The sequence below is a fragment of the Corythoichthys intestinalis genome, chromosome 8, assembly GCF_030265065.1.
Source record: "Corythoichthys intestinalis isolate RoL2023-P3 chromosome 8, ASM3026506v1, whole genome shotgun sequence".
NCBI lineage: Eukaryota > Metazoa > Chordata > Actinopteri > Syngnathiformes > Syngnathidae > Corythoichthys > Corythoichthys intestinalis.
Window position 1 is genome coordinate 55,366,097 of NC_080402.1, and position 14,475 is coordinate 55,380,571.

At 39.2% G+C, this 14,475-nt stretch overlaps 1 protein-coding gene across 1 annotated transcript in view; it reads right to left on the reverse strand.

Moving 5' to 3' along the window:
• LOC130920946 (palmitoyltransferase ZDHHC5-A-like) overlaps window positions 1–14,475 on the reverse strand; it is a 43,836-nt gene that overhangs the window by 18,378 nt on the left and 10,983 nt on the right. Inside the window, exons 3-5 of the mRNA XM_057844509.1 lie at window positions 13,528–13,649; window positions 12,907–13,064; window positions 5,034–5,206 (exon numbers count right to left, since the gene is read on the reverse strand). Of these exons, the coding sequence (XP_057700492.1) occupies window positions 5,034–5,206; window positions 12,907–13,064; window positions 13,528–13,649 (453 nt within the window). The remainder of the gene's footprint in view (window positions 1–5,033; window positions 5,207–12,906; window positions 13,065–13,527; window positions 13,650–14,475) is intronic.

Here is a 14,475-nt window from a genome sequence, read left to right on the forward strand (position 1 = left end):
GTAGGTTACAGTTCTCATTTTTGCGGCACTGAAAATCCACAAATGTGAATAAGCACCGAGGCTGGTTGGTGAATATCAGTAGTAGACCTATCTGACTACTCCTATTCTCAAAACTATGCATTTTTACTGTGCCAATATTTAGAAAAATAAATTAAAAGTCCTTTGATCAGGTTACAGTTCTCAATTTTGTGGTACTGTAAATCCACAGTTCTGAATAAGTTCTTGACAAGGATGGTGAATGTTAGTAGTGGACCTCTCCCACTACCCCCAGACTCAAAACGATGCATTTTTACTGTACCAACATTTAGAAAATTTGGATTAAAAATCCTACATGGATACCTTGACTTAAATTCTGGCCAAAGGTAGTGAATATTAGAAGTGACCTCTCGGTGTTGCTGGCTGGATTGCTTCCAACACCGTCCATGAAGTCGACTCATGGGCCACTTCGAACCCCCCTAGTCCGCCCCTAATCACAGTAGCGATATGCCACGATATAATGTTTTTTTTTTTTTAACCATTTGATGAAAAAATACATACTAAGACAGCTTTCACCCTCAATTTAACAGTATTTGTCACATAGATCAAACAAGTGCATTATTAAGATATTAACTTAAGCTACGGAAATACCCCCCCACCCAAAAAAATTTTTTTTTAAAACATTGAAAGCCAAACACTTCAGGAAAGCTATTATTTCTAATTGAAAATGATACATGAATTGCATTTTGTCTTCATGTACGTAGTAACACAAGCACATTCTTATATATCTTTTTTAACAAATTGCCATATAATTATCGTACTGTTGACCTCTTTGGCCTCAAGACCACTTAATGGGGCCATACCGGTGAGTCTCATGGAGCTACGTCTTTGAAAATTTTAGGGATATCATAAAGAAAACCTGAAATAGTTCATTTTTAGTTGAACGATAGGTATGTCTATTATGTCTACTTGGAAAACCTTGAAGTTGTTACATTTATCATTATTAAAGCATTCAGTGGGGTACCACAATACAATTAGCCATAATGTGTAAATGTGTATATTGGCATCGGATTTTCGGACTTGGACAATATCAGGATATCGGTTAAAAAGTCATTATTGGACAACTCTAGTATTTTGTATTTTTTTTTAACTTATTCCTCGTGAGGAAAAGCGGCATGGAAAATGAATGAATGATTTTAAAGTCATAAATTCATTGATGTAATACATTCATGAAAAACTGATGTTTTTATCTTAAATCATCATCATCAGGCATCATAAATAATCAATTTTATTGAAAAATTGGTTTAAAACTATACAATTTAGCATATCAACCTGGTATTATTGTTTCTTAATTTGTATTAAAAAATATTTAAGGAAAATCTAGTGTCAGAGCGTACTCTTACATGTTTTTAGACACCAATCAATTACATATTGTACTGTAAATAATATAATATGAAGGGAGCTCAAACTGCTGATGAAAAAAATTATTGCGTCATCATAGCATTCTGCTATTTGAGGCTTCCTTGGTAACCCATAATGCATACCTTTCATGAGAATCACCCATAGAGCAAATGAACCACAATAAGGCTTTGAGCCACACGCAAATCAATTGGCTCCATTGCTTCAATAGGCTTAATTTGACCATCACTACTTTTGTCTAGCTTTCCATGAGTCTTAAAAAAATCCAACTGATTTCCAGACCTTCCATTTTAGGTGAGGAACACTATAGATTTCATTCGTGTTGTCGTCCAATATATTGTAGCTTTGCGCCTCATGCCTCCCAGCATGCTCTGCGGCGCTACAAATGTAATTAAGGTTCAAAGTTCATGTTCTGTGCTAATTGTTTCTTCAGTTACTGTCCCAGTTGTTTCATCACTTGTTAGTTTTTCGGTTTAACGTGTTTAATGTGATCATTTGGGTTCCATTTTAAAACCCATGATTTTGAATGACATCTGATCTAATGACAATGTTATTTTTCATTGTCAAGATGAAACACTTGCATACACAATGTTGATGCATTTGTTGCAATTACAGTTATTGAATGGACTAGGTCGTCACAGATTTAAGTACTTGGATCTTACACAAAACAAACCAATATTATATAGTATATAACAAATTGATAGGAGACATCGAATGGTGACTTAACAGTTGATGCGCCAAACTGTGACCAGTAGGTGCACAAAGGCTTGCAGGTTTGTACTTTTACTTTCTGCCTGACATATCACGATATTGGCGATATGAGATCCTCATGACAATTCATTATTTTATATCATTTTGATGATATATACGTATTGTCATATTGTTGATCACTTGTGCCAACTAAAGCTGCATGGTGCTGACATGGCGACATACAGAGTACCTAATTTCACCTGGTATAAGCTTTACTTCTTATTTGTGATGTGTTCATTGCAGTATCATGTTTTGACTAATGATGGCACATACAATGGATTTTTGCAAGGAAAAGATAGTTCAGTTGACAGTTTATCTCAATTACTTTAGTACATTCCTCTGGACAGACTTGAAATTCTCAAAACTTCTTGTTCAATCCTCACGACATAGTATCACTAGTGCACATCACAAAAAGCAATTTCTCATTTCTTTGAATAAGCTGCAGATGTTTTTGTACATCCATGCTGAAGGAGATCATACCTTTTCTCGTAGGCACCATCTAACTGTTTGCATTACTCTAACACACTTAACATAATCAATCAGGGAATAGTATTGTTTCTCGTATTTACTGTATGACTGTTTGTATTACTCTAACACACCCAATATAAAATAAATAACACTTATACCATAGTTTAAGGAAAACAAGAGGATATAGGGCATAGGAGATAAACAGCGCCATCTTATAACGGAAGCCCAGCCCGTGCGTCACTGAGCAAGATTGACGCTGACAAACCCAAGTCTGCACCAACAACTCTCGCAATCAGTTCGCCTGGACAGTCCGCAACAAATGGTGGGACGGTCTGGCGTAACACAAGGAACACAGGAGAACGCCCAATATTCTACTGATAACATGACTGACAAGACTCCAAGAGCCCCTTTGACGCGGAAGTGGAAAAACCCACGACTCTCATTGCCTGAACAATAATCCTTTTGCCCAATCTACAAACAGACAATAATCCCAAACACACCCTTCTTCCTGCACACGGCCCGCCCCGTGAGAGCCTTCAAAAGACTGAATGTTTAACTAAGCGTTGTCATTTTTCTCTGGAACTTTTATTGACGTACAATAGGGTGGCCTTGCCTTCCCGCCTGAGTGTTTGTTTCGCCTTACCATTTTGATCTCTATTGATCCGAATAAATTGTCAGCTTGTTCTCGGTTAGCCTTCTTTAAACCTTTCAAGATGGAGTCATTACAAAAGGTTAAGACTAAGGTGAACGTGCGGAGTTTGCCCTTCTGGCCAGATTGCCGGGATCCCCCCCGGCCCGGACCATTGTATCTGCGCCAGCGCGGGTCTGGTGGTTCGGCTGGCGTGATTCCGGCGATCTGGCAAGGTCAGATTCCTTCAATGCAAATGATTTAGACAAATCCCTGCTGTTTCCTACATTATCAGTTGCACCTATCATGATGGTCACAATAGATTATCATGGGTCTCTACTCTCTATTGAATAGCACACAACATTTAGTCATTAGTTCATTGCATAAGTCTTATAAAAAAACATATAAAATGGATGAACTTGTTGTCAAAATATGGCAACATGTGTGCTCTTATTTCTAAGCATTTTCATTACCGTACTTATTTTCTAAATCTGTCTTGAATTGGTAAGTTGCTACCAGGTGAATCTTTGGCCACAGAGCTACGATCGATGTGCCAGGCCAAAGGACAGGGAACATAAGCATGGGTGCTGCCATTACAGAAAATGGTATGTTCACCCATTTTCCCATCATGGGGCCTTACAACACAGAATGTCAATTTTTTTTAGACACAGTCTACAGTGACCTCATTCCTGAACATGAGAGGGATCCGATTGGGATGACCAGTCAAAATTTGTAATAGTTTGGGCTATGGCTATTTTCAACCCACAACAGAATTGTAATGGAGTTCCTCCCACCATACTCCCAATTCCTCAATTCCATAGAATTTTTCTCGACATGGAGATGGCAAGTGTATGATTGCCAGCCTCACATTCAGATAACTCTTCTGGATGCCATGAATGCAGCATGCAGTGACTTTACAGCAGATGCCTGCAGAGGCTGAATAAAGCATTCAAGAAGATTCTTCCCACGCTGTATAGCAAGAGGACATCGGTCGTGACATGGATGACAATTCTGAGTCCACCAGGAAGGGACGTCAAGATGTGTAGAAAGAATGGGGGAAAAAATCCCGACAGCACTCAAACTTTATTTGTGCCGATTGTCTTATGTTCACATGTCTAATTTAGCTTTTATCTTAGTTTGTTTTTTTGTGATACTGAGTGTTGTCTTTTGCTTTCTGTATCGCAATTACATGTGGTCTGTGAAGACATTACGCAGTAAAAGTGTAAACTGAATCTTGTCCAGTTTTTGCAATCAATCTCCCACGCGCAAAGGTGTACCTTGCAATTTTCATCAATATTTCGCAACCCATCTTCAGCATCAGAGCCTTCCACCAGACTAACTGTTCAATTGAGAGCATGACTAAGCAATTTGACTGTCTTGTCTGTACACAATGAAACAAGAATTTGTCATTCTGACAGCACTGAAATGTTCATTGACACAGAAATCTAATTTTGAGCGATAGACTAAGAATTTTGCACAAAAAAGGCCTTTTGCAGATAATCCATGTTGATTTGCTACTTGTGCGGCATGTTTTGAGAAAGGCACAAAGTGTTTTGAGGATTTCAGTTTTGATCTGAGAAACGTACCGAAGCAATTGAGAAAAACTAAACTTTAAGAGATAAAAAGTAGTCTAGTCGGATGTGCATTTACTGATAGTCTGCTTGAATGTGAGGCAAAACATTGTAAGGCAACACAAACATTGTAGTTCCCATAACAAACCGGTATTTTCATTAAAAACGATATTTTCATTTGAAATTCATCAGGCTAGGAAAGGTCATTCATTCAAGGATACGTGACAATCACATGCAGGCGATCAATAAACTGGTGATGATAGAGGATGAAGAGCAACCCAAAGCCAAACACAGCCATGATGTGGGCAGTCAGCGAAAGGAGGAAGAGGAAGAAGTATCGGTAATTCCTTCTTCCGATGCAGTTGTTGACCCATGGACAGTGGTGGTCAAAGTCCTGTACAGGCAAAGAAAATGACTCTGAGCTGAAGCCCTAAATACTGTAGAAGTTTTAAAATGATGTACCTCCAGATAACCTCCGGACTTGTCAATAAAATTGTAGTTATATGTCTAACTTTATTACTTTATTTTTATTTTACTTTAAACAAAGCAACTTTTCGTTCTGTAATCACTTGTGCATACAATTTTCGTTTACGGGCCACATTCATGACATTTAGATCTCATGTAGGCCGGACCAGTTTATTTTTGGCCAATTATGTTAACTTTTTAAAGAAAAATTAAAATGAATGTATGAATGAATAAGAATAATCAGCCCCATAGCCATGTAGAAAGAGAGTTGAGACACTCTGATCTCGCCGCGGGTGGTCACGTGGTTCATGTAGGCATGAATAGTTCCAAGCACAAGCAGCGCTGTAATGGTTTTCTATGGAACTGACAGCGGTGATTGCGACATTTACAAGGAAAATTGATAAAATCACATATCTAAGTACTTGTTTGATTATGTCATTGCATTATTACATATTTGTGAATGCTGGTTTTACATTTGGAGTGGAAAAGCGACAACTGAAAACTACGTAAACTGTTAACAGAAGGGAACTTTCCCATGTTGTGGAGAGATCGTCTCATGTTTGTGTTTGCAATAGCGCGGGAAATTGAATTTTATATTGAAATGCATGATTATTTTTATTCACAACAGTTTTTCCAGAGAATGTCTACATTTCCTTGATTCACTTACTGTTCCTATGCTGGCGACGTAACCCGAATTTCCGAGTGAGTCTGATTTGACCCTTTAAGCACTCCAAAATAACTATCCAAAAAGTCCAAAAGTATTGCGTTTTGTTTAATGATTGAGGATACACTACCCTGGTGGCAGCATTTGTTCTGGCTGGACTGTCACCTTGTATGACAGAAGCAGACTCAGATGTATGACATGGATAAAGGATAGCTGCACTCTGGTTTTGCCCACATAAGGCTGCAAGTTGTTTCAACTAATATATGTTTCTGTATGCAAGTTTAGAGCTACAGTTTGTGGAGTTACGCAAGAGATTTGCTATGCTAATTGTAAATACGTTAGCATTCACAGCATTTACGATAGTGGACTTGTGTTAGGCAAATTAGGCTAATTTAATCTACTAAATCTACATATTGATCAGACTAGATGGACGTTTGAACACCAGTTGTTTTGTGTCAAGTTTTTTATTGTTAAAATCAGTGTCCTTTTGAACATAAGTGTACATACTGTATGTGTGTTACAGCTTCACAAATTGTCAAGAGTGAAGCAAAAAGCGTCAAAAAGCACAACTCTCTTGTTTGCTGTCTGTAAAGATGAAGATCTTCACGTTTAGTGAGGACAGAACACATCATATTTCTCAACTCCTATAGAGAACCGGTCCCATGCATCTCAATTCCATGGGATTGGCAATTAACTAATGTCGAATTACGATACATAATTTATATATGTTACACACGCTCAGTTCAACAAGTGAAACAATGTTATTACTCATAAAGTGTCCACTCACCAAGTAAAATCAAGTGAACCGTCATTGGGAGAGTTAGCATTAATTTTCACAGGCCAAGTCATTATTCATGAGACTACTTGAAGAAATGGTGATTTTTCCCAAAAAATTCTATTAACGGGGTCTTATCGTATTCCTCGTTGAATACTCTATAAGAAAAATATAACATATATGCATCTAAACTAATCCTAAATGATTTTATTAGCAATTTTAATACTCATTTCGGTCGGTACTCCACCAATCAGTGTTTTTTTTTTTCGGAATAAGCGTAGGGCCAATCTGACTACTGATTTCACACAAAAGTATATATCTCCACATTCGATGGTGGTATTTTTGTGTTGCTACGACTAACGGAAGTGGATGTTCCAAATGACTTCCCGAAATGCACCTGAGAACTACAGCCAATACGCATATTTTTGCCCGTAATTCAAGATAGGATGGTCCCATTTGTCCCAAACCACTTTTATTCTACTCAGTATCAAAAGGCCTTTCCATAGAGTACCGGAAAGTATGTCTAGGAAGTTAACATATCCAAGTTAACCGAGGATTGTGCTAAAATTCCTCTTATATTGTATGAGGTCCAACCGGCCTTATGTAATTACAGCAGCCTAATTATAAACTTGTTAATATTTGGGACAACAAAAGAGATACTCTGCCCCTGCTGTCTGGACTGGCTGAACACTTTCTGGGTGTGCAGGCTTTCGCCACCCCATCTGAGAGGGTGTTCTCCACTGCTGGAGACGCCGTAAGTCCAGAAGGAGCATGTATCCTACCTGAAAAACGCAGACATGCTTATTTTTCTGCAAAAAAATTGTTCATTTTGCACATTTGCACTATGCACTGTTCTGTCGTATTTATTTTTAAGTGCTATCAGCTCATGTCCTTTTAAAAAAAGAGGATTTTTAAAATTTGTATTAGAAAAATGTTTCACATTCTTGTCTATTTGCCACAGTTACATATTACCACAGTTAACATCAAGGCTTTGGGCCTCTTTTGACCTCATTGTGAGTTTGTAAGGTTGTGACTTCTGATTAAATAAACTAGATGCCAATCAAAATGTTTGTTCTTTTTTTCCCCCAAATTAGAATCGATAAGAGAATCGATAAAGAGTCGAATCGTTAAGCAATATTGATAACAGAATCGGAATCATAAAAATCCTATCAATTCCCATCCCTAGTCATATTAATAAAGCAACGTAATAAATTGGAAACTGAGGTACAATAAGGTACTGTTCATGCGACTAAGAAAAAAAAAACGACTGGAGACAAAATGGCGGACGAGACTCCAGCGTCGTAAAGTCGAAATCACGTAAGTTCAGTACGTCGTAACCCAGGGACAACCCGTATTAAAGATAATGTATAGGAATAACAACTCATTACCCTTTGATCAAGAAAAACATGTTTTTTTTTATTGAACAATTGTTGAAATTGATGTCGTGGTTCATAGTTTATACCTAACATTTTATAGATCAGTGGGCTGTAATGGTTGGTTGTGCAGCATTTGGATGCACTAATCGGTCCGAAAAGGGGTATCGTACGTTTGGCTTCCCCAAGAACCAAGAGCAGCAGAAAAAATGGATGGTAATGCTCAGCCATCAAAACATCAAATTGAAAGGCTTTTTTTTGCTTTTTGCCATTTAAAAAGGGGCTCAGTGGCCACAGCCAGCAGTCACCATCAGCAGGTACTAGCAGCTGTCCCCAGCACAAGCAGCAGCATGATGTTCATCATGAAAATGTAATGTCTGACCTAAAATAAATACATACTTTAAATTAGTTTTCTATTATAATTGTTTGTCTATTATTTGTTGACATCCCTTTTAAATCTATATGCATCTCTAAAATATAAAAATGTCAAATAGTTTAATGTAAAGAGTACAGGTTGTCATGCATTAACTTGGTACTCTACGATGACGGCAATACCTTCAAAGCTTACAAAATCGAGCTCACGAGCACATGAAAGCCGGTCGTCTACCAATACTCACAAATACAGATACAGTTGTATGAAAAAGTATCTGAACCATTTGGAATTTCTCACATTTCTGCATAAAATCACCATCAAATGTGATCTTATCTTTGTCAAAATCACATAGATGTAAAACAGTGCCTGCTTTAACTCAAACCACCCAAACATTAATAGGTATTCATATTTTAATGAGGCTAGCCTGCAAACAATGAGAGAAGGGGGGAAATAAGTAGGTGAACCCTCTGCCTAAGACTTAAAGAGCAATTGAAACCAACTTTTACCAAACAATTTAAGTCAGGTGTGTGCCCAATCACTGATGAGTGGTTTAAAGCTGCCTTGCCCACTATAAAACACACACCTGGTAAGAATTGTCTGGATTAGAAGCATTGTCTGATGTGCATCATGGCTCAGTCAAAAGAGCTGTCTGAAGACTTGCGATCAAGGATTGTTCATTTGTATAAAGCTGGGAAAGGATACAAAACAATCTCTAAAAGTCTGGATGTTCTTCAATCGATAGTCAAAGAAGTTGTCAACAAATGGAGAGAGTTTGGCACTGTTGCTTCTCTCCCAAGGAGTGGCCGTCCACCAAAGAAAACGCCAAGAGTTCAATGCAAAATACTCAGAGAGGTAGTCCAATATCTCTGTGCATACATCAACTATATGTAAAACTATGGCCAACAATTGTATTCATGGGAGGTCTCCATGGAGGAAGCCACTGCTGTCTAAAAAAACATTGTTGCTCGTTTATTGTTCGCAAAAAGGCACTTGGACACTCCATTGAGGTTTTGGCAAAATATTTTGTGGACTGATGAAACCAAAGTTAAATTGTTCGCGAATAACACACATTGTAATGTGTGGAGGAAAAATGGAACAGCTCACCAACATCAACACCTCATCCCCATCGTGAAGCATGGTGGGGGGAGCATCATAGTTTGGGGCTGTTTCGCTACCTCAGGGCCTGGACAACTTGCAATCATTAATGGAAGAATCGATTCAAAAGTTTATCAGGATGTTTTGCAGGAAAACCTGATGCCGTCTGTCAGACAGTTGAAGCTAAAAAGAGGATGGATGCTGCAACAAGACAATGATCCAAAAGACAGAAGTAAATCCATTTCAGAATGGTTTCAGAAGAACAAAATACACGTTCTGGAGTGCCCAAGTCAAAGTCTGGACTTGAACCCCATTGAGATGTTGTGGCATTACCTAAAGACAGTGATTCATGCCAGACATCCCAGTAAACTGACTGAACTACAGCAGTTTTGTAGAGAAGAATGGGCCAAGATTTGTCCTGATCGAGATGCCAGACTGAGCTGCAGCTAAAGGAAGCATCTGGTTGAAGTTTTTGCTGCCAAAGAGGGGGCCACAAAATATTAAATGTGATGATTTACTTACTTATTTTTCCCCCTTCTGTCGTTGTTTTCATACTATCCTCATTGAAATATGAACCTATACATGTTTGGGTGGTTTCAGTTAAAGCAGACACCGTTTTTTCATCTGTGTGATTTTAACAAAGATAAGATCACATTTGAAGATGATTTTATGCAGAAATGTGAGAAATTCCAAAAAGGTTCAGAAACATTTTCATACCACTGTACGTGTATGCATCACAAAGGGCCTCTGAGAGAGTTGACAATTTAAAAGAAGTAGTGACTTAATTTATCCCTGGCGATACCTTCCCAGTTAGCAAAGTCAGCTCAAAAAGTAGGAGAAAATCGCTCGTCAACCATGATAAAATATATATAATTACGGCATGCACATAAAGCTAAAGCTCAACATATACATCATAAAGCGTCTCTGATAAGATACAGACAATTGAAAATTCAAAAGAGGTGTTTTTTTATATCAACTTACCTCTGAATATACTTGACAGACAGACAGCCAAATGAATGGGGTCCGCCCTCGTCGAAGTGCTGTTTGGAACTATTCGAGGCTTCATTACCCGGAAGGGAGATCATACAATTGATCCCTATGGGAGTGTTGCAACTCTCTTTCTAAATGGCTCTGATCAGCCCTATTCAGCTGCTTAGGCAAGGACAATGGGAATCTGAGTGTCCTTGTGGTCTGAAAAGTTTAAAGCACTTTCGTGTCCGCAATTACATTTGTTCATTCAAAATGGATTGGACGTCTAGCGCAGTCAATGACATTGAAAGATGACCATTCACAGCAAATCGTTACCGTTTAAAGGGTATGAAAACGCAAAGGGGGTGTGAGACATCAATAGAACCGTTATGTGCCAAGATAACAAATATTGATAAAGTTAACAAAAAAATCAATCACATTAATGAGCAATTATCGACAATAGATCGAAAATGGCGAACATTTCCGAAAATGTTCCGGAAACAGCCGAATGGGGCGGGGACGTCACTACAAGTGAATGAAAGTCGAGGCTGAGCCAGGTGCCATTGTTTTTTATCGACGAGAGAGTAGCGTTCGGGTTTGTTTGACCAAAACATCACTAAAATGGTTCAAAACTGCTGTGCTATGTGGTGTACAAATAGCTATTTATCGGAATATAGTATCCATATGTTCCCGAACGTGAAAAAAATAAAAGCTGGACTACGCAGACAATGGGTAAAGTTCGTCCGTGCAACGAGAGCTAATTTTCTAGACCCAGCCTCCGGCACGGTTTTCTGTGATGCGCATTTTCCACCTGAAAGCTTCTCGGACTATGGACAAGTGAAATCGGGTTTTGCTAAAAGATTGCTGCTCAAAGCAGATGCGGTGCCCACCATACATGCGCAGCCACCTAAATGTCCCGAGATATCAAGAAAGAGGACGATGACTGGCAAAGGAGGCTAAGGCTAAGCAAAGGAGGGGAGCAGCCAAGCTCGAAATGGCCAGAGTGAGTACTCTTTTATAATAAAAAAATATATCACACATTGGATACAGGACTGGACACATGTATAAATTATTGCTCGTAAAATATATAGAACAAATCCTCTGATCCCATTCATATTTGTGTCTGTTGGCAGGGCGAAAAGCTATGACAGCGCAATAAATGATAATTATTCTAAACATTATTTTGCGGTCACGGTGTATCAGCTTCACAGAAAGAAATGCAAAACAAATCATTCGGTGTTTCCCACACGATCTGCTGCCGATGTTTCATCAGTGTCATTGCTCCCCTCAATCACCGTTTCATTACGCTGCATTGGCGTTCGTTTGGGCTCAAATTGGTAACCTAAAACACCAATTAAAGCTTCGTAACTCTCCTCGTCACCATTAGATGAACATTCGTTACGTCCTTCTACGTCGGATTCGTCGCTGAAACTAGAAACGAAATTGTCTGCCATCATCGCCGCCATTCAGTATTAAAGCACTGAGCCTTTTTCTTGAAGAAACACCCCTCACTGTCAATTCTGAATTCTCTTTTATTGACAACGAGGGGTGTTTCTTCATGAGGGAACCTGGAATATGTGCAGGACGAACACAATGCGACAGCATAAACAGCTCAAAACACCCCTAATTCTCCCCTCACTAGAAGGAATTATATTGATGAATACAGGCGTTGCCCCCCTAGTGGCCGGTGGCACTCTCTTCTCTTGTAATGACGTAACGCACACAATCTGCCAGATCTCGGGCGCCGGTCGTTTTAGCTTGACAATCGATCCAAATTTCTCTCATTTTCTTGTGTGTAATTACACGAAGTGGCATGATATGAATACAAAAGGCTTGCGTTTATGGATAAATGATGGAATATTAACATTTCCCCAGGGGTTGACATACCCTTTAAGTGAACTGGACAACTATCGTTGTCAATGGCAGGCAATGAGCTAATCGTACGTCTCATCCTTGTAATTTTGAGATATTTACAGGTCATTTCCTGCTGATTTGGTGTCCCATTCGGTTGTTTTGGGGTCATGTTTGGGTCACTTCCTTGTTAACTCATTGGCTGACATTGACAGTGTTCCATGTCCATTTGACTGGGAGGTGGCGAATGAACGAATGTAATTGCGGACATGAAAGTGAGCCAAGTGCAGTAGTGCACCCACTTGATTACACAAATCTCAAATATACGGTTTTACAGTGCCAATGTATAAAAAAAAAAAAAAAAAAAAAAAAACTTGCTATATGTACAGTATGAATGAGCTACAATGTGCCTGTCAGGCAAAAAAAAAACCTGCGTGCCAAATGACACCCTCTGGCGGTACACTTCTGGCCCACGAGTCGAAAACGTGTCACCCCTAATTTATAGTGTGTAGCTGCAATGTGGACACACCTCAACACAGTTGTCACAGACTGAGCAATGGGAGCAACGTGGAGGCCGGTAGAATCGACAAGTTGAACACCACTTCATCCTGACCTGGATCCCGCGGATCTCCACAGTTTTATAAAGAGGTGCACGGAAGTCATCATCCTTGTCCTCATCCTCCTCAGCTAAAGACAGAAAGACCAAAAACCAAACAAATCAGGTTGTAGTCAGTCAAAAACAGTTGTGGCTGCTCGTGAAAGTGGAATTGGGGGTCACTGTTTTCACTGTGGGTGCCTTGGGGGCCCCTCTGCAGTCCGGGCCTGGTGGGTGGTGGGAGTGGCAGCGGAAGATGCGCGATACATGGGAGTGACAGACTTATTGGTAGATAAAAGCTTTAATACAATACCAAATCTAAAGCTTATATTTTGAACAATTTTAAGATAAAGCATTTATAAAATAGAAAATATAACAATTATATAAAAATATAATATTAATATAAAGAAGTAATTTCCCGCTGTTGAATTTTGCTTTTTAGACAGTCTGGTGTGCCAGGTTAGCGCTTCGTACCATAACAGGCTAAACCTCAGCTACAAAACATCCACAAATGAGTCCTAATCAGAAAACCTAAACGTGAATCTATCAACCTACCTCTTGGAAAGATGCCTGGGTCCATGAATGTGGCCATACAGAAATTGGCCAAAACGAACAGGAAAATGATTCCGTTATAAATGGGAACAGCTACCGAGAAACACTGCGAAAGCCATGGACAACTGCACAACACAAAACAGAAAGGACAGCACATGTCAGAATATAAATGAAAACATCACATAACACTGGTGATTATTTTTTAAACGGCATCCTTTTAAATACTTAGCTTTGAATGAAGTAGTGCATATTTTCGACACAAATTGCACTGAAAGTCTAGTGTAATGATTAAATATTTAGACCCAAAATAGCAGACAGGTGTGTAATTGATAGTTTACGCACAAAGTTTAAAGACGATGAAACATGGTGAATGGCAAAGAACACACTCATTAATGCACCCATTTGTATACCAGGAGGCAATGCTTCCCTCATGCAAGGCACTGTCATGTCTACTGGAGGCAGTTTAACGTTAAAAGGGAAGACAACACCTTATTAATTGTCCACACCAGCAGAAATAATCTTTTTTGGTAAATTGAAAAAACACATAATTTCATATTTCTGATGTGTAATAGAGGGGGGAAATGTAAATAAAAAGTTGCCTGGCACGGCCAGACTGTTCTCCCTGTGTTTTTCAAACATTGAGCGAATAGTCTCGGACCCAGCCCATTAACGGCCTCTCGAGCAAGTACAAAATCAATCGACAAATCAGATTCGTGTTCTTAACAAGCAACGTCACTCTTCCGCGTCGGAAGTCGTCTCCACAACAACACAGATGGCGAACAGGAGAGCCGAGAATATGTTCCAATCCATGGTAAAATCAGTTTTAAATTACCAAAAACACATCGACACAAGTCATTGACAACAGTCTGTCTCGCGCTAGCCATGTTGAATAAACTCCGCTGTCCTCGTATGTTTACTTCCGCGCGCAAGTCCCCCGTCCCGCCCGTCGCT